This window comes from Trachypithecus francoisi, unplaced genomic scaffold (genome assembly GCF_009764315.1).
Source record: "Trachypithecus francoisi isolate TF-2019V2 unplaced genomic scaffold, Tfra_2.0 Lachesis_group0, whole genome shotgun sequence".
In the NCBI taxonomy this organism is placed as follows: Eukaryota; Metazoa; Chordata; class Mammalia; order Primates; family Cercopithecidae; genus Trachypithecus; species Trachypithecus francoisi.
In genome coordinates this window covers 76,817,873-76,842,505 of record NW_022681453.1, presented here as the reverse complement: position 1 = coordinate 76,842,505, position 24,633 = coordinate 76,817,873, and the positions used below count along the sequence as shown (strand labels likewise).

The 24,633-nt window shown below is 37.5% G+C and overlaps 1 protein-coding gene across 8 annotated transcripts in view; it reads right to left on the bottom strand.

Annotated features, from left to right (window-relative positions):
- SLC9C1 (solute carrier family 9 member C1) overlaps positions 1-24,633 on the bottom strand; it is a 146,918-nt gene that overhangs the window by 81,703 nt on the left and 40,582 nt on the right. For all 8 annotated transcript variants that reach the window (XM_033211311.1, XM_033211312.1, XM_033211314.1 and 5 more), the window contains 3 exons: positions 14,612-14,693; positions 10,177-10,343; positions 7,323-7,448 (listed from right to left, as the gene is read on the bottom strand). In XM_033211311.1, the coding sequence (XP_033067202.1) occupies positions 7,323-7,448; positions 10,177-10,343; positions 14,612-14,693 (375 nt within the window). The remainder of the gene's footprint in view (positions 1-7,322; positions 7,449-10,176; positions 10,344-14,611; positions 14,694-24,633) is intronic.

Below are 24,633 nucleotides of genomic sequence, written 5' to 3'. Positions count from 1 at the left end.
ATAATAAGCATAATCGTTAAAACAAAACTTAAAGTATAAAAGTGAAAAGAGGGGAAGTACTCTAGGAGACTAAGGCAGGAGGATTCTTTGAGCTCAGAAATTTCAGACCAGTCTGAGCAACACAGAGAAACCTTTTCTCAAAAAATAGAAGAGGAGCACAAAGAGGTTTCAGAACATTGAACTAAATTCATGTTCCAGCCATGGGTACAAGGCCTAGTAAGCATTTTTTTTTTCTTTTTTAAATGAACGTAGAGGTAGATTGAGAAAAGCGAAATGAAAACATGTGGCTACTCTAAAAATACATCTAAAAGTACACCTATAGTTAACATTTTAGTTAGAAAGTTAGAGAGTATTATTGACGTTTATATCATTTGCAAGGCAAAATTAGATACTTTTTGAAGTTAGTTTATCAGACAGAAATAAACAAAAAATGATATATATCTCAATACAAAAGAAACAAAGAAAGGAAAGCAGGCAGGCAAAGGAAAAGAAAAAGACAAAGAAAAAAAAGGAAATTAAACAGCAACAGAGGAGTGAAAGAAGAGAAGAATTGAGATATCAAAATAGAAGAGCTATTAGATCCTATAATAAACCTGAAATACTCCAAAGACGTTCAGATTAATTAATTGAGTGGATATTAATTGAGCGCCTACTAGGTACTACACATTGTGGGATTCACTGAAGACATTCAGATGAATAAATCAGTCTTTAGCCTAAAAAATATTACTTAGGTTTACTAGATTTGCCTACAAGGAAAATTAACTACACTAAAAAGCAAAATTTCAAGGATAGCAGCACATGAGCTGAGCTGCTGGCCAACCAGCCCCTTGCTTCCCCAGAGTGAAGATCAGCCTGGAACACTGCCCTCAAGGGAGTAGCACCTGAGAAGAGATGCTGACTGACCAGTCCCTGCACTTCCCCCAGATCACAGATGATCCTGGTTCTCTACCCATGGTAGCATAGCCAGCTCCCTCATTCACAAGGGAGCAGACCCCACATAGTTATACCAGCCACACAAACTTCTGCAGCCTAAGCAACTGAGGTACTCACAGGCATCAATGACATTGACTGTAACTGAAGAAACTGTATTGAGGCTATGCTATTGTATCCACCCAGTATAAAGCTAATGCACCCTACCCAACTGACACCTTGGGACATATCTGCAGGTGAGTCTTTCCCCATGAAAGCCACTATACAAAATTGAAAGAGGCAAGTGTTTCACGAGATCTAAAGACATCAATGCAAGGACACAAAAAACATGAAAGAGCAAGAAAATATTTCACTGTTAAAGGAACACAATAGTTCACCAACAACTGGTCCCAAATAAATGGAAATGTAGAAACTCCCTACAAAGGAATTTACAATAATGATATTAAGCAAACTCAGCAGACACAATAAAATTAGAAAAGCAATTCATTATGTGAATGAGAAATTCAACAAAAAGATAGATATTATATAAAAAAAATAACCGAACAGAAACATTGGAGCTAATTCAACGAATGAAAAAAAAATACAATTGAGAGCTTTGATAACAAACTAGATCAAACAGAAAGAAAAAATCTGTAAACTCGAAGCCAGATATTTTCAAATAGCCATGTCAGACAAAAGAGAAAGAACAAAGAGAAAAAGAGAAAGATACATAGATAAGAAAGAAAGAAAAGAAAAAAGAGAGAAAGAAAAGAAAGAAAGAAAGAAAGAAAGAAAGAAAGAAAGAGCCGGCCAGGTGCGGTGGCTCAAGCCTGTAATCCCAGCACTTTGGGAGGCCGAGACGGGCGGATCACGAGGTCAGGAGATCGAGACCATCCTGGCTAACACGGTGAAACCCCGTCTCTACTAAAAAAATACAAAAAAATTAGCCGGGCGAGGTGGCGGGCGCCTGTAGTCCCAGCTGCTTGGGAGGCTGAGACAGGAGAATGGCGTAAACCCGGGAGACGGAGCTTGCAGTGAGCTGAGATCCGGCCACAGCACTCCAGCCTGGGCGGCAGAGCGAGACTCCGTCTCAAAAAAAAAAAAAAAAAAAAAAAAAAAAAAAAAAGAAAGAGCCAAAGAACCCAAGAGAGCTCATGGGACCTATGGGACATCATTACACAAACACATGTTATCATTACGGGAATCTAAGAAGAAGAGGTGGGAAAAGGCATAGAAAATATATTTAATAAAGTAATAACAGAAAAATTCCAAGTTTTTGAAAAGATATAGACATCTAGATCCAGGAAGGTCAAATATCCCCCAAAAGTTTCAACCTAAAAAATTATTCTCTGAGGCACATTATAGTCAAACTGTCAAAAGTCAAAGACAAAGAGAGAATTTTAAAAATAGAAAAAGTGTCAAGTCACATATGAAGGAATCTCCATTAGAAAATCAGCATATTTCTCAGCAGAAACTTTATAGGTCAGAAGAGAATAATAAGATAATATGGTTGAAGTGATGAAAGACCAAAAAAAGAAAAACTTTCAACCAAGAATACTATATCCAGAAAAGCTATCCTTCAGAAATCAAGTGTTTCCCTGACAAATAAAACCTGAGAGAATTCACCATCACTAGACTGGACTCACAAGAAATGTTTAAAAGTCCAATATCTGGAAGCAAAAGAACAATAACTAAGATTGTAAAAACATGTAAAAGCCAATGATAGAGCAGATACACAAATCTTAAAGAAAAAGGAATCAAACCTTATTATTACAGAAAAACACCAAACTTCAAAGATAAACAAACAAAAAGAAATACACACCAACTCCCCCCCAAAAAACCAACTAAAAAAAGGACAAGAATAAGTCTTCACCTTTTCATAATAACCCTGTAAGTAAACTAATTAAAATTTCCATTTAAAAGATATAGACTGGCTGAATTGATTAAAAAATAAGATCCAACTACACACTGAAGTGACACCCAACTAAGTCACTTCACCTGTAATGACACCCACAGACTGAAAGTGAAGGGGTGAAAAAAGATATTTCTGGCAAACAGAGCCCAAAAATGATTAGGAGTAGTTATATAGCTATACTTATAACTGATAAAATAGACTTTAAGTAAAACACTGTAAGAGAGACAAAGAAGTTTACTATATAATGATAAAGGGATCAAATCAGCAAGAGGACATACAAATACCAAAAACCAGAGCACTCAGATACATAAGGCAAAAATTATTAGATCTGAAGGGAGAGAAAGACTCCAGTACAATAATAGTTGGGTCTTTAAAATCCCACTCACAGCATCGGAAGGACTATCTAGACAGAAAATCAACAAAGAAACATTGGATTTAAACTGCACTATAGACAGAACATTTCATTCAAGAACAGCAGAATACATATTCTTCTCATCAGCACATAGATCATTCTCCAGGATAGAGCATATGGTAGGTCACAAAACAAGCCCCCAAATTTTTAAAAAATTAAAATCATATCAAGTATCTTTTCTGACCACAGGGGAATAAAACTGGAAATTGGTAACAAGAGGAACATTGGAAACTGTACAACCACATGGAAATTAATCATGTTCCTCAACCACTGATAGATCAAGGAAAAAAATTAAGAAGGTAATTCTTTATTTTGAAACAAAAATAGAAACACAACGTACCAAAACCTATGGGATATAGCAAAAGCTACACTAAGAGGGAAATTTATAGTAATAAACTTCTACATCAAAAAAATAGAGGGCCAGGTGTGGTGGCTCATGCCTGTAATCTCAGCACTTTGGGAGGCTGAGGTGTGCAGATCACTTGAGGTCAGGAGTTTGAGACTAGCCTGGCCAACATGGTGAAACCCCATATCTACTAAAATTACAAAAGATAGCCAGGTATGGTGGCAAGCGCCTGTAATCACAGCTATTCAGGAGGCTCAGGTAGAACTGCTTGAATCCAGGAGGTGGATGTTGCAGTGAGCCAAGATTGTACCACTGCAATCCAGCCTGGGTGACAGAGTAAGACTCCATCCCCCCTCCCCGCTACACACTAAAAGTTCCAAAAACAACTTAATTATGCACCCCAAAGAACTAAAAAAGCAAGAATAAACCAAACCCCAAATTAGGTCAAGGAAAGAAGTAATAAAAATCAGAAGTAAAATAAGTGAAATTGACACCAAAAATAATATAAAAGATCCGTAAAACAAAATGTTGTTTTTTAAATACGAAAAAATTAACAAACCACTAGACTAAGACAATAAGGAGAGAAGATACAAGTAAATTAAATCAGAAGTGAAAAACTAGACACAACAACTGAGACCACAGAAATTCAAAGGATCATTACAGACTATTATGAACAACTATACTCCAACAAATTGGAAAACCTAGAGGGAATGGATAAATTCCTGGACACATAAACCTACTGAAATTGAGCCAGGAAGACATAGGAAGTCCGAATAGACCAATGAAGACTTACAAGATTGCAGCAGTAATATAAAATCTCCCAAGAAAAAAATATTTTTGAAAGGGAAGAATTCTTCCAAACTCATTTTATGAGGCTAACATTACCCTAATACCAAAAGCAAAGAACACAACAAAAAAGAAAACTATAGGCTAATATCCCTGATGAACACAGATGCAAAAATCCTCAACAAAATACTAGCAAACAAAATCTAACAGCACATCAAAAATATTATACACTATGATCAAGTGGGATTTATCCCAGGAATGCAAGGATATTTAAACATACACAAATCAACACACATGAGACATCGCATTAACAGAAAGACCAAAGCCATTTGATCATCTCAATAGACTCAAAAAACATTTGATAAAATTCAGTATTGTTTCATGATAAAAGCTCCCAACAAAGTAGATATACAAGGAATGTACCTAAATACAATAAAACCATATATGACAGATCCACAGCCAACATCATACTGAATGAGGGTAAGTTAAAATCTTATATTTAGGAAAGCTAAAGACTCCACAAAACAACTCCTAGAACTGATAAACCAATTTAATGAAGTTGCAGGATACAATATTAACAAACAAAATTAGTAGCATTTCTACAGACTAACAGCTAACTATGTGAAAAGAAATTAAAGCATACATCCCATTTATAATAGCTACCAAAAATACATGAGAATACATTTAACCATGAAAGTGAAAGACCTCTACAATGAAAACTACAAAAGACTGATGAAGGAATTGAAGAGAACACAAAAAATGGAAAGACATTCCATGTTCATATATTGGAAGAACAAATCTTGTTAAAATGACCATACTCCCTAAGAATCCTATAGATTCAATGCAATCCCTAGCAAAATACCAGTGATAGAGAAAACCTTCCTAAAATTTGTTTGGAACCTCAAAAGACCTCGAGTAGCCAAAGCAATTTTGAGTGCAAGGAACATAGCTGGAGACATTATAATACCTTACTTCAAAATATACTACAACCAACAACTATAGCAACCAACACAGTATGGTACTTGCATAAAAACAGGCACACAGACCAATAGAACGTAATAGAAAACCCAGAAATATATTACCTATTTATAGCCAACTGATTTTCAACAAAGTCATGAGGAATGTACACTGGGGAAAGAAGAGTCTTTTCAATAAATAGTGTTGGGATTAATAGTCATATGCAGATGAATGAAACTAAACCCTTGTCTCTCCTTTATATGAAAATAAACTCAAAATGAATTAAAGACTTAAATGTAAGACTCACAACTATGAAATCACTAGAAGAAAACAGAGGAGAAACACTTCAGGTCATTGGACAGAGCAAGGATTCCATGGCTACAATCTCAAAAGCACAGGAAACAAAAGAAAAATGGACACATGAGATTATATCAAACTAAAATACAACTGCACAGCAAAGGAAGCAATCAATAGAATAATGAGACAACCTGCAGAATGAAAAGAGATATTTGCAATGTATTCTTCTACTAAGGCATTAATATCCAGAATAGGCAAAGAACTCAAACTACCCAACAGCACTAACCAACCAGCCAACAAACAAATAGTACGATTTAAAAATGAACAAAGGATCTGAATAGACATTTCTCAAAGACACACAAATGGTCGACAAGTACATACAAAATTTAACATCGCTACTCAATGGAAAATGAAAATCAAAACCATAATGAGATATTATCTTTTCCCGGCTAGAATACAATGTTTATATATGGGGAATGTTTATGGCAGCACAATTCACAATAGCCAAAATAAGCAATCAACCTAAGTGCCCATCAATAGATGAATGGATACAGAAAATGTAGTGTATTTACACAACAGAATACTATTGAGCCATAAAAATGAATAAAATGCTTTCATTTGTGGCAACATGGATAAGACTAGAGGACATTATGTTAAGTGAAAGAAGTCAGGCACAGAAAAATAAATACTGCTTGTTCTCTCATATATGGAAGCTATAAAAGTTGACCTCATAAAAGTAGAGTAGAATAGTGGCTCCAAGAGGCTGGGAAGGGTAGAGGGACAGGGGGCGACTAGCAGGAGTAGGTTGGTTAACAGATACAAACTTGCAGTTAGATAGGAGGAATAAATTCTAGTGTTCTACAGCATTGCAGGGTGATTACAGTAAACCATAATCTATTGTATTTTTTCATATAGTTAGAAGACAAGATTTTGACATTCTCAACCTAAAGAAACAATAAAGGTTTGAAGTGATCTATATGCTTATTACCCTTATTTGATCGTGACACATGTATACATGTATTGGAATATTACATTGTGCCTCATAAATATGTATAATTATATGTCAATTAAAACAACAGCAATAAAAATTACCCTCTTGACACTAAATTTACATTTCATATTGGAATAAAATACTAGTTTGAAAAGGTAAAACTTCCAACAGTTTGTATGCTGCTGTGTTACAGAATTTCTCTAATTTTTAGCCAAGATTTGAATGAAAACATAATACACTCTTCTGTTAGTTATTAGAGGATTTGGCTCTATCATTACATGAAAAACTGGCTTGGATCCAGAGATGGGCAATGTCACAGAACTGATTGCGTCACACATCTGAAGTTTAACCCCAGTTGCAATTTCTGCCATTGGGATCTGTGAAATTGCCATTTCTTCATAAATAAACCACTCTACTTAAGCTAATGTGAGTGAATTTCTTTTCTTTTTTTCTTTCTTTCTTTCTTTCTTTCTTTCTTTCTTTCTTTCTTTCTTTCTTTCTTCTTTCTTTCTTTCTTTCTTTCTTTCTCTCTCTCTCTTTCTTTCATTTTATTTTTTGCAATCAAGCAGACTCCTAAGGCAATGTCAAACTTCCCTTTGCTTTTGTAAACAATCTATTAAGTGAGCATGATCAAGATGTCTTTATAAAGGAGGAATTTTTCAGTATAATTTTTAGCCAAAAATAATTTCAAAAGAGAACAACACAATACCATTTGTGCCGACAAGAGACGCCTGTTGGCCAGCTCCATTGCTTCAATGTTAAGGATCTCATCTATTTCCTTGTTACAGTGTGGACATTTTACCTTCTGCTGTTCTGTTGTTTCTTCTTGGTTCAACTAAATAAAACATAAATAAAAGAACAAAAAACACATGAATATTAACACATTGGTTAGCATAATCCACAAGCAGTTTTTGTACCAGTTTGCTTTGAAAAATGGTAGCAAATCTACTCAACAGCAAAAACAAACAAACAAACAAACAAACAAATAGTATGATTTGAAAATGAGCAAAGGATCTGAACAGACATTTCTCAAAGACACACAGTGGTCAACAAGTACATTAAAAAATTTAACATCACTAGTCAATAGCGAAATGAAAATCAAAACCATCATGAGATATTATCTTTTCCCAGCTAGAATGCAATGTGAGTGAATTTCTTATAGAAATTAGAAGTATATTTCTTACAGAAATAAATATAGAAAAATGTTCAGATCCTCATCATTTGCTTAGATGTCTAATCATTTGCTCAGTTATAGAAGGTAAAATAATTGTCAGTTTTGTGGGGGGGAGTTATATCATATCTTTACTTTTACATGGCATTATTAACAGTTTGAAAAGCTATCACATATATGATCATGCTTTACACTAGCAGTTTTCAAAGTGTGGTTTCCCAGCAGCATCAGAATCACCTGGGAATTGCTAGAAACGTGCATTCTCAGATCCCACCTTAGACCTACTGAATCATAATTGGAGGAGTGGGCAGCAATCTGTGTTTCTAAAACCCCATTTGAAAATTTTGCTGCAGCTAAAACTTGACAACCACTGCTTTAAAATGATTACTTAATGTAAAATAGAAAGTGAACACACATAAAGGAAATGGGAGTATGAATAATTTACAGATGAGAAACTGAAGCTTAGAGAAAATTGATGATATGCTCAAAATTACAAAGCTATTAAGTGAGAAAGGTAGGCTATAAAGTCAGATTTTCTGATTCCAAGGTCAGTGTTCTATCTTTAATACTATAATATCCCTCATGTTTGCATCACGGAAAGGAGAATGTAGTCATTTGATCCTCTGCCTCCTGAAACAGATCAAGTACCAGAGTGGTGGCCCCAACACTGGCTTCTGCTTTAGAATTAGCTGGGTAGTGGATTTAAAATATTCCTGGGGCCCTGCTCAGACCACCTGCATAAAAATCTTCAGAGAGCAGGTGAAAACGCTATCGTTATTTTGAATAAGCTTTCTAGATAATTCTGATGCAGATAAGTCAGCAAAAGTTCACAATCAGGTATTGGAAGCTACTACAGAAATCCTTGGGTATGACACGGTACTTTTCCATCCAGAAATCCTGGCAGTATTTCTGCAGGTACAATGGTTAGTTCTAAATTCCTATCTGGAGCTTTAAGCACTGTTTCAGTGGATATGAAATGGATTTTTTCAGAATTCTACTTCATAGAGACTAATTATCTCACCTAAGCACTCCTAGAACTCGGCCCCTCATATTGTGTGATGCAAAGAAACAAAAACAAAAACATTGTAAAAACCATTGAAAATTGGACATGATGTAGGACATGGAAAAGTGCAGCAGCTCTGAGCACCCCAGGACAACTTTTACTATTTCCCTTGAGGGAAACCGTGACAGATTAATGTGCTGAGTGTTCTTAAAAGAATAAGTCTGACTGCAGATATCTTAAAGCATATCTCAGAAGCAGAAGCTGACATCTTGCACAGCTATACTTGTGGTATTGGCTTTGAATTCTATTTTATATTAAAAATATTTTTAACCATAAATTAAGGTCTAGCAAATGCTTAGATATACAATAGCCTAAATAAATAAACAAAGGCCCCTGACCCCTCCCAATTTGGTCAAAAACTAGCCATTTTCTAAGGTTCACTTTCATACACACACACACATATATATAATCTTTCTTTTTAAGAAAGGGTTTCTCTCTGCTGGCCAGGCTGGAGTGCAGTGGCACAATCATGGTTCACCATAGCCTCAACCTCCCAGGCTTGAGTGATCCTCCCACCTCAGTCTCCCGGGTAGCGGGGATTACAGGTGCACACCACCACCCAATTAATTTTTGTATATTTTATAGAGACATGGTTTTGGCATGTTGCCAGGCTGGTCTCAAACTCCTTGGTTCAAGCAATCCACCTGCCTTGGCCTCCCAAAGTGTTAAGATTACAGGCATGAGCCACTGTGCTGACCTATGATGTCTTTTAAAAGGATCTCCGGCCGGGTGCGGTGGCTCAAGCCTGTAATCCCAGCACTTTGGGAGGCCGAGACGGGCGGATCACGAGGTCAGGAGATCGAGACCATCCTGGCTAACACTGTGAAACCCCGTCTCTACTAAAAAATACAAAAAAAAAAAAAAAAAACTAGTCGGGCGAGGTGGCGGGCACCTGTAGTCCCAGCTACTCGGGAGGCTGAGGCAGGAGAATGGCGTGAACCCGGGAGGCAGAGCTTGCAGTGAGCTGAGATCCGTCCACTGCACTCCAGCCCCCGCGACAGAGTGAGACTCCGTCTCAAAAAAAAAAAAAAAAAAAGGATCTCCAATACACAGCTTCCTCTTTTGAATTTAAACATATGTATTTTAAACATAAACATAAAACATGTATTTTAAACATATGTATTCAAAGGGGTTATGACTTCTACTTTGCCCCACAGTTACCATGAAATTCCTTAACACCCCCCCTTACTACTTGGTTAAATAGTTATCAACACGACTTCTCTGTCAATTACAAACGTTAAAAATTGTGAATTAATATTTATGATCTGATTTATACTTCAGTGTAATCAAATCTGCATTAAAGCAATAAAAAAGATATTACTTGCTTACCATGTATGGGTTTTCAAGTATAATTGCTTTCTCAATCATGTTCCAATCAGCATTAGCAAGATCTTTGTCAAATTTAAGGACAGAGGCTACAGACTTGGTTAGCTCTTGAAAGTGCTGAAATGTGCAACAAACTGATTTACATTTTGTTGATGTGGCATCACGAAGACCTTTGGTACAAACACACATTTGATAAATAGTAGAAACACCACCATTTTGATATGGGTTAGAAAGCTTCCTTTTAACTTATTGTCACTAATCTTTAAGTAAAATTTCAACATACATTGTTTAATAATGGGAACACTAAAGAGTTAAAAATTTTCTGCTTTCATATTTCTTCTCGCAAAAGGTGAGGCATGTAATAGTAATAGCTAATGTTTATTGAGTGCTTACTATATTCTGCAAAAGCATATTTCAGCACTTTGCATGCATTAAGTTTTTGGTTATCTGGCTACCTTTTGAGGTGAGTCCTTTTTCCCAGTTTGATACATGAGGAAACAAAGAAACAGAGGTATAATGGTTAGTTTCATGTGTCAACTTGATTGGGCCACAGGGTACCCATATATTCAGCTAAACATTCTGGGTGTGTCTGTGAGAGTGTTTTTGGATGAGGGTGACAGTTAAATTGGTAGACTGAGTAAAGTACATTGCCTTTCCCAATGTGGGTGTACCTCATCCAATCTGTTGGAGGCCTCAATAAAACAGAAGTCTGAACAAGAGAGAATTTGTTGTCTCTGCCTAATGGGCTTTGAGAAGGCACTTCAGTCTTCTCCTACCTTCAGACTTTAGCTGGAACTTGTACCATTGGCTCTTTTGGTTCTCAGGCCTTTGGAATGCATACTTTGGGACTTAGCTTCCATAACTGCATGAGCCATTTAAGCACATATGATAAATTATCTGCATTATCTTTTAAGACTCCAATCTCTCAAACTATCTTTTTGTTCTAGAATACATCCAGTTTCTAGCTTCCTAAGAAATTTAGCACCTGTTGTGTTTTCTGAAGATCATTATGTTAAGTGAAATAAGCCACACACAGAAAGACAAACATCACATATTCTCACTTATTTGTGGGATCTAAAAATAAAAACAACTTAACTCATGGACATGGAGGGTAGAATAATGGTTAACAGAGGCTGGGAAAGGTGGTGGGGAATGGGGGCAGGTGGGGATGGTTAATGGGCATAAAAATATAGAAAGAATAAATAAGACTTACTATTTGACAACACAATAAGGTGACTATAGTCAATAATACTTTTACATTTTAAGAATAATTTAAAGAGTTACATTTAAAATTTTAAGAATAATTTAAAGAGCAATTGAATTGTTTGTAATTCAAAGGATAAATGCCTGAGGGGATGGATATCCTATTCCCTGTGATGTGCTTATTTCACATTGCATGCCTGTACCAAAACATCTCAGGTACCCCACAAACATATACACCTAGTATGTACCCACAAACATTTTAAAAATAAAAAAGAAGAAAATCGGCCGGGCGCGGTGGCTCACACCTGTAATCCCAGCACTTTGGGAGGCCAAGGCGGGAGGATCACGAGGTCAGGAGATCGAGACCATCCTGGCTAACACGGTGAAACCCCGTCTCTACTAAAAATACAAAAAATTAGCCGGGCGAGGTGGCGGGCGCCTGTAGTCCCAGCTTCTCCGGAGGCTGAGGCAGGAGAATGGCGTGAACCCGGGAGGCGGAGCTTGCAGTGAGCCGAGATTGAGCCACCACACTCCAGCCTGGGCGACAGAGCGAGATTTTGTCTCAAAAAAAAAAAAAAAAAAGAAGAAGAAGAAGAAAATCTCCACAATACAGAGAAATATCTAAGAATACAGCTAACCAAGGAGGTGTAAGATCTCTACAAGGAGATCTATAAAACACTGCAGAAGTAATCAGAGATGACACAAATAAATGGAAAAACATTCCATGCTCATGGATTGAAAGAATCAATATCATTAAAATGGCCACATTATTCAAAGCAATGTACAGATTCAACACACTTTCTATTGAACTACTAATGTCATTTTTCACAGGATTAGAGAAAAACAGTTCTAAAACTTATTTGGAACCAAAAGAGAGCCCAAATAGCCAATACAATCCTAAGCAAACAGAACAAAGCCAGAAGCATCACACTACCTGACTTGAAACTATACTACTAGTCTACAGTAACCAAAACAGCATGGTGTTGGTACAAAACAAATACGTAGTTCAATGAGACAGAATAGAGAACCCAGAAGTAAAGTTGCATGCTTACAGCCATCTGATGTTTGACAAAGCTGACAAAACAGACAATGGGGGATGGATTCCCTATTCAATAAATGGTGCTGCAATAACTAGCTAGCTGTGTGCAGAACAATGAAACTAGACCCCTACCTTTCCCTATATACAAAAATTAACTCAACATGGATTAAATATTTAAACATAAGACCTCAAAGCCCTAGAAGAAAACCTAGGAAATAACTTTTTCCACATCAGCCTTGAGAAATAATTTTTGGCTAAGTCCCCAAAACAATTGTAACGAAACAAAAATTGACAAGTGAGACCTAACTAAACTAGAGAGTTTCTGCAAAGCAAAAGAAACTATTAATAGAGTAAACAGACAACCTACAAAATGGGAGAATATATTAGCAACCTATACATCTAACAAAGATCTTATATCCAGAATCTATAAGGAACTTAAAGCGACAGGCAAAAACCAATAACCCCATTTAAAAATTGGCAAAGGTTAAGTGTCCATCAACAGATGAATGGATAAAGAAAATATTATACATATACATAATGGCATACCATTAAGCTATTAAAAAAAATGAGATCCTGTCATTTGCAATAGCATCAATGGAACTGGAGGTCATGTTAAGTGAAATAAGCCAGGCACAGAAAGAAAAACTTTGCATGTTCTCACTTATTTGTGGGAACTAAAAATTAAAACAATTGAACTTACAGAGATAGAGAGTAGAATGATGGTTAACCAGAGCCTGTGAAGAGTAGTGGGGAGCTAAGGGGAAATTTGGATGATTAATGTGTTCAAAAAATAGAAAGAATGAAAAATGTCTGTCATTTGATAGCACGATAGGGTGACTATAGTCAAGAATAATTAATTGTGCATTTAAAAATAACAAAAGAGTATAACTGAATTGTTTGTAACACGAAGGATAAACACTTGAGGTGATGGATACTCCATTTACCTTGATTATTACACATTTTATACCTGTATCAAAATATCTCATGCACCCCATAAATATATACAACTAGTATGTATCCACAAAAATTAAAACTAAAAAAAATCTTAATGGGCAAAGAAGATGAATAGACACTTCTCAAAAGAAGGCACACAAGTGGCCAACAAACACGTGAAAAAAATGCTCATCATCACTGATAATCAAGGAAACGCAAATCAAAACCACAGTAAGATACCATCTCACACCAGTCAGAATGTTATTATTAAAAAGTCAAAAAAATAACAGATGCTGGCAAAGCTGTGGGGAAAAGGGAACACTTATATACTCTTGGTGAGAAAGGAGAATGTAAATTAGTTCAGTCATTGTGGAAAGCAGTTTGGAGATTTCTCAAATAGCTATAAACAGAACTACCATTCAAGCTAGCCACCCCAAGATAACCAAAGGAAAATAAATCATTCTACAAAAAAGACCCATTCACTTGTATGTTCATCACAGCACTATTCACAACAGCAAAGAGATGGAATCAAACTAGGTGTCCATCATTGGTGGAATGGATAAAGAAAATGTGGTACAGATACACCACTGAATACTACACAGCCATAAAAAAGAACAAGATTATGCCCTTTGCTGCAACATGGATAAAGCCAGAGGCCACTATCCTAAGTGAATTAATGCAGGAGCAGAAAATCCAATACCTTTTGTGGGAACTAAACATTGGGTACACATGAACATAGAGATGGGAACAGTGGACACCAGGGAGTACTAGAGTCGGGAAAGAGAAATGGAATGTGAGTTGAAAAGCTACCATTTGGGTACTGTGGTCACTGCCTTGGTGATGAGATCTGTACCTCAAACCTCAGCATCATACAATATACCCATGTACCCATGTAACAAACCTGCATATGTAAAATAAAATTTGAAAAAAATTAGGCACCACTGACTCATATTTATATAATTTATATATATATACATATTTTTTTTGAGACAGGGTCTTGCTGTCTTGCCCAGGGTGGAGTGCAGTGGTGTGATCTTGGCTCACTGCAGCATTAGCCTCCTGGGTTCCAGCAATCTTCCCCTATCAACCTTCCGAATAGCTAGGACTATAGGTGTACACCACCACACCGGGCTAATTTTCAAACTTTTTGTAGAGATGGGAGTCTCACTATGCTGCCTATGTATTCTTTCTTTATTATTATCACTTTTTGACCATATTTAGAATGTTTTTCTCTCCACAGGAATAGTAATTGTTAGGGCTTACCTAGTATAGTAACTGCTGTTGGCAAAACAAATCTATTGACAACGAGGGTTATTAGGCATACTAACACTCCATGAAATAATATCTAGAATTGAAGAAAATACAAAGTAAGTATTCATTACAATTTCATATAATATAGCCTGTATTTAACAATATAAATTAAGCTAGGTTGTACTGTGTTAATAGATGCTCATGGCAGGGGAGGAATTAATCTAAGACATGATGAAAGCACTCTGGGTATTCTCCATCTTCCTGCACATAATTCATCCATGCTTTGTTACCAAACCAAAATTAAGTCATGAGTTTTGACAAGTAAATCAACACTTATACAGACGTTGGGAAGGAATATTTATCTTTGACTTCCACTGTTGCACTTCCTGGTAGCTGATAATACACTTATACTTATCAGTCCTTATCCACTATACACACCTGGCTGTGCATAGCCACACCGTTCTCTGTTCAACATTACCAGCATATCTGCATCAAAAACTTCTCCTCACCTGGGAAAGGAGAACAACTCAAGGCCCTTGATATGTGTTCTCCATCTCACACTTTGCCTCATTGGTACCCTTTCATTGTCAGGAAGAAGGAGCAATAAACATCTTTGGTGCCACTTGATATCTTTATCTTCTTGTATCCCAAGTCAGTCTTGATAGACAAATGAACTAACACTTTTCAGTCTGAGGCTACACATTTTTGGGGATTTATAGAATTCTAACTTCCAGAATTTATGTTTAACCCTAGCTACTCTTCTGTTCTATATCCACAGATGGAATTAGGGATAGAGCATGAAACCACACTAGAGGCTTCCAAAGTTGAACATTAGAATCATAAGAGAAACTTTAAAATATTGGTGCCCAGGAGATCCCCAGTGAATAGTCTGATCTAATTCTTCAAGGGTGCAGCCCAAGCATTGGTAATAAGGAAATCTGAGGTATAATGTACATACATTGAAATGTACTCAAGTACCATTTTGTCAATTTTGACAATGTATATCTACTCATGTAACTCTCAGTCCTGTCAAGACCCAAAATATTCTCACATCCCCAACATTTCTCTAATGCTCCTTCCTAATCAGTCCTTCACCAATGAGAGGCAGCAAGTATTTTGATTTCTACTTCTGTAGATAAGAATTGCCAATTCCAAAATCTTCATATAAATTAAACAGCATATGACGTGTCTCATTGTGATTTTAATTTGCGTTTCCTTAGAGTAATAATATTGAATATTTTTAACATGCATATTGGTACACATCTTTCTTTTTGAAGAAGTATCTGTTCAAATATTTTGTACATTTTTTTAAAAATTGTATTTTCTTCAAAAAATTTTAGAGTTTTTAATTTTAAATTTAAGTCTATGGTCCATCTCAAATCACTTTTAGGTATGGTGTGAGGTAAAAATAGAGTTTTTCTTTTCTTTTTTTCTAAGTGAATACAGTAGTTCAGCATCATTTATTGAAAAAAATATTTTTTCTCTCATTGAACTGTTTCAGAATCTGTCAAAAACCAATTCACCATATAAATGTGAGTCTTTTTTGAATTCTTTATTATACTTCATTCATCTATTTTTTTATTCTTATGCCAGGATGCTACTGATTTAACTACTGTATTTTTACAGTAAGTCCTGATATCAGATAGTATAAGTCCTTAAATTTGGTTCTTCCTTTTCAATATTATTAGGGCTATTCTCAGTCTTCTGTACTTCTATATGGAATTCAGATTTTGTGTATCTATTTCTAAAATCTTCTGGGATTGGAATTGCATCAAGTATAGTGACATCTTAATAATTCCAAGTCTTCAAATCCATGATTGGAACATATATTTTATGTAGGTTTTTTTGAATTTCTGTCAACAATGCCATGTTGTTTTCAGTGCACAAATCTTGCATATTTTGGAAAGAAGCCTCTAAGTTGGCTCTCAAAGGTATCTATCTCTTGATACTTAGTCCCTTTTTGTGTGTGTGAGTCGGGTGCTCATTTATTAAATACAAGTTTTGAACAAACTCTGCCAGGCAAGTTTGACAAGAAGCAACCTTCCTGAAATGTTTCAAAATATGGTCATGTTGATCATGTTTTATTTCAAGCAACCTTTTTGTTCTTCATTTTCTGTTTCTAGGTTTATTTCCTGGTGAGCAATTAGAGCATGTGCATTATTTCCTCACATGACATCAATAGTGCAGCATCAGCCTCTGGCTTGTAAAGGCACCCAGTAGACTAATGCTCTGTGCAATGGCTGCTTAGCAACCAGCATCAAGTAAAGTAATGAAGCTTTCGTAGAGTGTGATACCAAATAGCAACTGGCACCTTCACCTGCACCACTAAAAAACCTTTAAAGTTTCCTTCAGTTTTCAGATATCCATTAAAAACTGTATTAAAAAACAAAACCCAGATTGCTTGATAAAACGTACTTAAACAATTTTCCAAGTTTAGTATTAGCCTCTCGGTAAGTTATGAGCAATACCAGAACTGAATAAAGACTCTTCATTTTCCTATCATACTCCAGTAAAGTCAATAAACAAAACTAGGTATGTTAGAAAGTCTGCCCTACTAGATTTAGAGCTGCTTCTAAGTTCCAGACAAAACACCTTTTTAAGCTCCCAAGTGTATATGCACACGGTGTTGTACCAAGATGATAACTTTTTAAAATCTAATTTTTTGGATGTTCTTAAATTACTTCACAGAACGTAAAAAGGCACAGAGGACACTTGGTTTCCTCACCAGTAGTGGCCTTAAGCTACACACTTGCTTGTGCGAAGAGTTTAAAGATATTCAGCAGCATTAATGATGCCACAGCCATTCATAGAAAGTTTCAGGAAAAGAGCTTAAAAAAAAAAAGAAGAAGAAGAAGAAAAAAAGCTTGCCAGAAAAGGCTTACAATCTGAAGGTTAAATACAGAAGAATACAGACAGAGACTAGAGGCCGCATCGAGGTTCTTAACTAGGAAGCTGCTGGGAATAGCTGCTTTCTGAGGTTTCATCCCCATTTTCCTCCAGTTTTTCTCCTGAAAAACTCTGGTTTTTTCCTCTCTTGTTTTTAAATTGAAAACATCCTGTTAGATTAGGTTAGATTTGGAGGATAAATGCAAATAGGCAGAAGCTTATTTTATACAGAGTTCATTCTCAGAGAGGAAGAGGAGAATAATAAACACTGAATGAAGCTAATTTTAGAAAGTAAGCAAATCCTGTCAATGCATGCTTTCGAGGCCCAGGGAGCACACTGAATGAATCTTACATTCTGGCATTTGTAAAAGTGTCCTCAACTTCCTTTTTCATTTATAAGCACAGCAACAGGCAACATCTATTTTATATCTGGGGTGGGAAGCCTTCTTAGATTTGAGGCTTTCCAGCTGATACCATCAAAAAAACATCAAGGACTGCTTATAGCGACTTGTGTTGAAACATAAAACTACTATTTTATTTGATCTTTCAACCATAGTTAACAATGTGTTCCAAATGAAGCAGTGACACCCATTTCTCAATCCTATCACTTTTCTTGTCACTTATGACATCTCTGGGCTTAGAAAGATGGTGATATAAAGACAATCCATAGGGGAGTGTCCCTACCCAGCATATTAAGCTGCACAAGTGAGTAGTGAACTCAAGCTCAACTTATGAAAGTGGCGTCCATCCACCTACTAACTACTCCGGGCTACGTGTTTATTTAAAATGTCTTGTGGACAAGGTTGTGCTCAAATTTCTACTTTGTTAATTGAATACCTAACTCTGTGATAGAAGCAGCTTTTAGAAGTCAGGTCACAAGCCCAAATATTAACCATATACATTTTATAATCTCAGAATTTTGTCAAGAATGAATATGTTAGCAAACATGGCCACATACTGCATACATCTCACTCTGGAAGAGAAAATGTAAAGTGGTACTCAGTTTACACTGAGTGTGTGTGTGTGTGTATTTCACACACTGAAATATACTGAAATACACTGCTGATATTAGATACTTAGTCATCTTAAATATGGACTAGACTTATTGACTCACTTCTAATAAATAGAATATGAAGAAGTAATGGGAAATGACTTTCAAAATTAGGTTAAAGAAAGACCGTGGCTTCTGTCTTGAGGGTTTGCTCTCTCTAGCTCTCTTGCTTAGTCATTCTGAGAAAGCCAGCTACCATAGTGCTAGCTGACCCATGGAGAGGTCCAAATGACAAGGAGGCTTCTGGCCAAGAGTCAACAAGAAACTAAAGCCCTTAGTTCACTGCCTGCAAACAACTGAATCTTGTCAACAAAACCACACAAGTCATCTTAGAAGCAGATTCTGTAGCCCCAGTTGATGGCTGCACCCCCAATTTATGCTTAAATGCAAGTTTATGAGAGAAACAATCAGAGAGGCACCCACTTAATTTACACCCAGATTCCTGACTCACAGAAACTGAGATAATAAATGTTTCTTGTTTCAAGCCACTGAATTTTGGGACAATTTTTTACATAGCCATAGATAATGATAACTGATACATACGTATTTCATTATTTTGGTTACTATGTCATGTTTTTGATGCTATTATTATGTTCTTTATTTCATTTTTCTGTTTGTTGCTAGCATATAAAAATATAATTTAGTTTTGTATACTGAACATGAATTTCATGATTTTGCTAAATTCACTTATTAATTCTACTGGTTATTTAGTATCTACCAATTTGTGTGCCTTTTTTCTCCTTATTGCCTGAGGTAGGACACTGAGCATAATGTTCCATAAAAATGAAGAAAGCAGATATATTTGCCCTTATTTGAAACTTAAGGGAAAGTATTCAGTATTCTACCAGTAAGTGTCACTTATCTTTAAGTTTTTAAGTTTTTCTTTTTAAATAAATCCCTTCTATCAGATTAAAGTAGTTTTCTTCAAACTCTATTTCACAAAAAGTTTTCTATGTATAAAATCATATCTTCTGCACACAGAGATAGTTTTACTTAATCTCTTCTTATTTAGATGCGTTTTATTTCTTTCTCTTGCCTGATTGCTCTGGCTAGGACTCTCAGAACTGTGTTGAATAGGAATGGTGAAAATGGGCATCCTTGTTTTGTTCCAGCTTTCAAGGGGAATGCTTCCAGCTTTTGCTGATTTTGTATGATGTTGACTGTGGGGTTGTCACAGAGGGCTCTTCTTATTTTGAGGTATCTTCCTTCAATACCTAGTTTTTTAAGGGTTTTGAACATGAAAGAATGTTGGATTTTATCAAAGGCCTCTTCTGCACCTAGTGAAGTAATCACATGGTTTTAGTTTTTAGTTCTGTTTATGTGATGAATCACATTTACTTATTTGTATGTATTGAATCTACCTGACATCCAAAGAATTTTTGGGGGGATTTAGCATCTATATTCTTCAAGGATATTGGCCTGAAGTTATTTTTCTGCTGTGTCTCTGCCAGGTTTTGGTATTAGGATGATGCTGGCCTCATAGTATAAATTAGAGAGGAATCTATTCTCAATTTTTTGAAATAGTTTTAGTAGAAATGGTACCAGCTCTTTATCTATGTAGTACAATTCAGCTAATGAATTTGTTTGGGCTTTTTTGTTTGGTAGGTTATTAACTGCAGAATCAAGTTTGGAACTCATTATTGGTCTATTCAGTGTTTCCATTTATTCCTGGTTAATTCTCAGGAGTTTGTATGTTTCCAATAATTTGTCTATTTCTTGTAGGTTTTACAGTTTGTGTGCAGAGGTGTTCATAACAGTTTCTGAGGGATTCTTGTATTTCTGTGGGGTTGGTGGTAATGTCCTCTAAGTCATTTCTGATTGTGTTTATTTGGATAGTCTCTTTTATTCTTTATTAGTCTAGCTAGCAACCTATCAATCTTGTTTATTGTTTCAAATAAACAACTTCTGGCTTCACTGGTGTTTTCTATGGTTTTTCACAACTCACAAAAGAAGAAAGTAGACATACAGATGGCCAACACACATGTGAAACATGTGAAAATTGCTATCACCAGAGAAGTGCAAATCAAAACCACAATGAGATACCACCTCACACCAGTCAGACTGGCTATTACTAAAAAGTCAAAAAATAACAAGTGCTGGCAAGTTTGCAGAGAAAAAAGAACACTTATATACTGCTGGTGGAAATGTAAATTAGGGCAGCCATAGTGGAAAGCAGTTTGGTGACTTCTCAAAGAACTTAGAACTACCATTTGACCCAGCAATCCCATTATTGGGTATATATCTAAGAGAATATAAATTTTTCTACCATAAAGACATGTGCATGTGTATGTTCATCACAGCACTATTCACAAGAGCACACACATGAAATCAAGCAAAATGCCCATCAATTGTAGACTGGATTTAAAAAATGTGGTACGTATACACCATGGAATACTCTGCAGTCATAAAAAGAACAAGATTGGGAAACTGACCAAGATGGCTGGCTAGAAGCAGCTAGTATGCACCTCTATCATGGAGAGAAATAGAAGGGGTGAGTAAATACAGCACTTTCAGCTGAAACATCCAGGTACACACATTGGGATTCGTCAAGCAAAAACTTGACCCACAGAAAACAAGGAAAATCAAGACAGGATGACCACCCACCTAGGAGTGACACAGAGTCAGCGGAGCCTCCCCTACCCCAGGAAAGTGATGTGTGAGTGAGTGATTCCAGGCACCCATTCTTCTCCCATGGATCTTTGCAACCCTCAGGTCAGGAGATCCCCTCGTGAACCCACTCCATCAGGGCCTTCAATCTAACATGGAGTCTTAGCAGAGCAGCCATCCAGGCACAGGTGGAGCCCTAGGTGCTTCAGATACTTGGGGTTCCCAGCAAACGTGGCTGCAACTTCAGCAAAGTCAGAGATTAGACTCCTGTACATATTCTAGGAAAGGAGGTGATCCAGGGGAGATGAGTAGCAATGGTCTACAGGCATCGCTGCCATGGCACCTCCCGGGATAAGACCCACTGCTTGAAACTTCAGCCATCCACCAGTAGCAGCATTACACCTCCCTGAGACCAAGTTCTGAGAGGGAGGTGCGAGCCGCCATCTTTGCTGTTTCACAGCCTTTGTCATTGTTGCCTTTAGTGCAGTTGCCCTATGGAAGAGTAGCCGGCTTGCTTTTCTATGCAGGTCCCTCTCCGGGTGGGTGAGTGAATGAGTGTCCTGCTTGTCCTCTCCGGGTGAGTGAGTGAATGAGTTATTCTGGGTATGCATGCTTCTCCCATGGAACTTTGCAACTCTTGGGTCAGCCCTCTGAATCATCTCCTTTCCTAGAGGTATAAACAGGGGTCTAACTCCCAACTTTGCTCAAATTGTTGCCATTTTTGCTGGGAAGCCCAGGTATCTGAAGTGCCCAGGGCTCCATATGTGCCTGAGTGGCTGCTCTGTGAATATTTCATGTAGCTCTGCATGTCAGACTGCAGCCTGGGCTCCCCAGTCACCCTAGCCAGTATTTTCTAGGTGGCAGTGGTTCCTGGCCTCCATGGGATGGAGGTCCCTGTGGGAGGGATGGGCCACCATCTTTGCTGTTACACAGGCTTAGCCATTGTTGCCTTTGAGCTCCAGGGATTCTGAGGTGACTAGGGAGTGGAAAAGTCCTCCCTGTTCTGGGGAGAACAGTGCAGCAGCTCTATGGATGAACAGCCAGACTGCATTTTCACATGGGTCCCAGGTCCTGGTTCTCTTCACTGGGCAGAATTTCCTGACCACAGTCTATGACCACGCCCACCAGTGTTTTCTGGTCAGCAGCAATTTCCAGCCTCCCTGGGATGGGGCTACCTAGAGGAAGAGGTAGGCCACCATCTTTGCTGCTTCTCAACCTAAGCCACTGTGGACTTTAGGTTTTGGAGAGTCTTCAAACAGACTCCCAGAACAGCACAACTGCTCTATGAAAAAGCAGCCAGAATGCCTTTTTATGCAGGTTCCTGATTCTGATCCTTCTCACTGGGTGGGACACCCTGACTGGGGTCTCCAGCCACCACTGCTGGTGTTTTCTGGCCAGCAGCAATTTCAAAACTCTCTGGGACAGGGCTCTCAGAAGGTGGAGTGGACTGCCATCTTTGCTGTTTAGTAGGCTTAGCCATTGTTGCCTTCAGGCTTTAGAGAGTCAAGGGTGACCAGGGACTGGAATGAACTGCCAGCAAAGCACTGCTGCCCTTGGGAAAAGAGGCCAGACTGCTTTTTTAAGTGGGTCCATGATCCCATTCCTCCTCACTAGGTGGGATCCACCAACTAGAGACTCCAGCCACCTCCTGCTGGTGTGTTCAGGCTGGCAAAATGTCTGTACCTCCCTTGGCTGGAGCTCCAAAAGGGAGAGGGAGGGGCAGGCCACCATTTTTCTGTTTCACAGTCATCACTAGTGATACCTTCAGGTCCTGGAAAATCTGAGCAGACTAGGGACTGGAGATGACTGCCAGTATACCACAGCATCCTTATGAAAAAGTAACTAGACTCTTATGTGGGCCCCTAAGCCCATATCTCCTCACTAAGCTTGGGCCCACAGCACAGACACCCTATTCTGGACAATTGCACTGAATGATTGCTCACTTGCATCTCTCTGGGGTGGAGCTCCCAGCAGACAGGCAAAAGACCTTCATCCACAACCACTGCTAAAGTCCCTTCCACTGTTGCCTCCAAGTTGGGGAAGAAACATAAAACCTGAGATCACACAAGAGCTGTGGTAGGCAGCCTTGGAGTGCCAGTTTGTAAATAATCTACAGCCAGCACTCAAGTAGGAGAGGAGCCCACATGTTCAGGTCATTGACAGAGAGCATGGCTGCAACTGTGAGGAAATATAGGGGAGCCATGTGATTGAGCAAGAGCCCACCAACTGACCACAATACCAAACCACCACCTACTGGTTCACAGTCCAAAGTTTCAACACCAAAAATACCTCACTAACATATATCCCCTGTGAAACCAAAGACATGAAGTCATTTACAAATAAAGACTCTGCACAAAGCTTTGGCCCAGTGAAAACATTCAGAAAAGAAGTCTACTGACTGCACTCAATCTGCATCACAGTTAAAGGGACACCCAAACACAGAGATGAGAAAGAACCAATGTAACAACTCTGTCCACTCAAATGGCTAGAGTGTCTTATGTCCTCCAAATGACCACACTGGTTCTCCAACATGGGTTCTTAACCAGGGTGAGTTGGCTGAGATAACAGAAATAGAATTCAGAATGTGGATAGTAATGAATATCATCAAGATTCAGAAGAATGGCAAAACCAATCCAAGGAAGCTAAGAATCACAATAAATGATACAAAGATCTAATCTGATAGAGCTAAAAAACACACTACAAAAATTCCACAAGGCGATCTCCAGTATTAGCAGCAGAATAAATCAGGATGAGGAACTTGGAACTTGTAGACTTGATCCATGAAATAAGACAGTCAGACAAAAATGAAAAAAAATGAAAAAGGTTAAACAAAACTTCTGAAAAATATGGGATTATGTAAAGAGGAAAACTACAAAATATTGGCATCCCTGCAAGGAATGAGGAGAAAGCAAACAACTCAAAAGACATATTTCAGCAAATTGTTCATGAAACTTCTCCAAACTTGCTAGAGAGGCCAACAGTCATATTCAGGAAATACAGAGAACCCTTGCAAGATTCTATGCAAGAAGATCATCCCCAAGACACACAATCATCAGATTTTGCAATGTCAAAATGAAGAAAAGAAAATTAAAGGCAACTAGAGAGAAAGGGCAGGTCACTTACAAAAGGAATCCCATCAGGCTAATGGTGGATCTCTCAGCAGAAACCCTACAAGCCAGAAGTGACTGGGGGCTTATATTCAACATTCCTAAACAAGAAATCTTCAACCAATAATTTCATATCCAGCCAAACTAAGCTTCCTAAGTGAACATCAAATAAGATTTTTTAAATTTCAGATAAGCAAATACTGAAGGAGTTGGTTACCGACAGATCTGCCTCAGAAGAGATCTGGAAAGAAGCACTAAATATAGAAAGGAAACATCACTGCCAGCCTACACAAAAACACAAATAAATACACAGACTATTGACATAATAAAGCAACTATACAAACTGACATAATAACCAGTTAACAACACAATAGCATGATCAA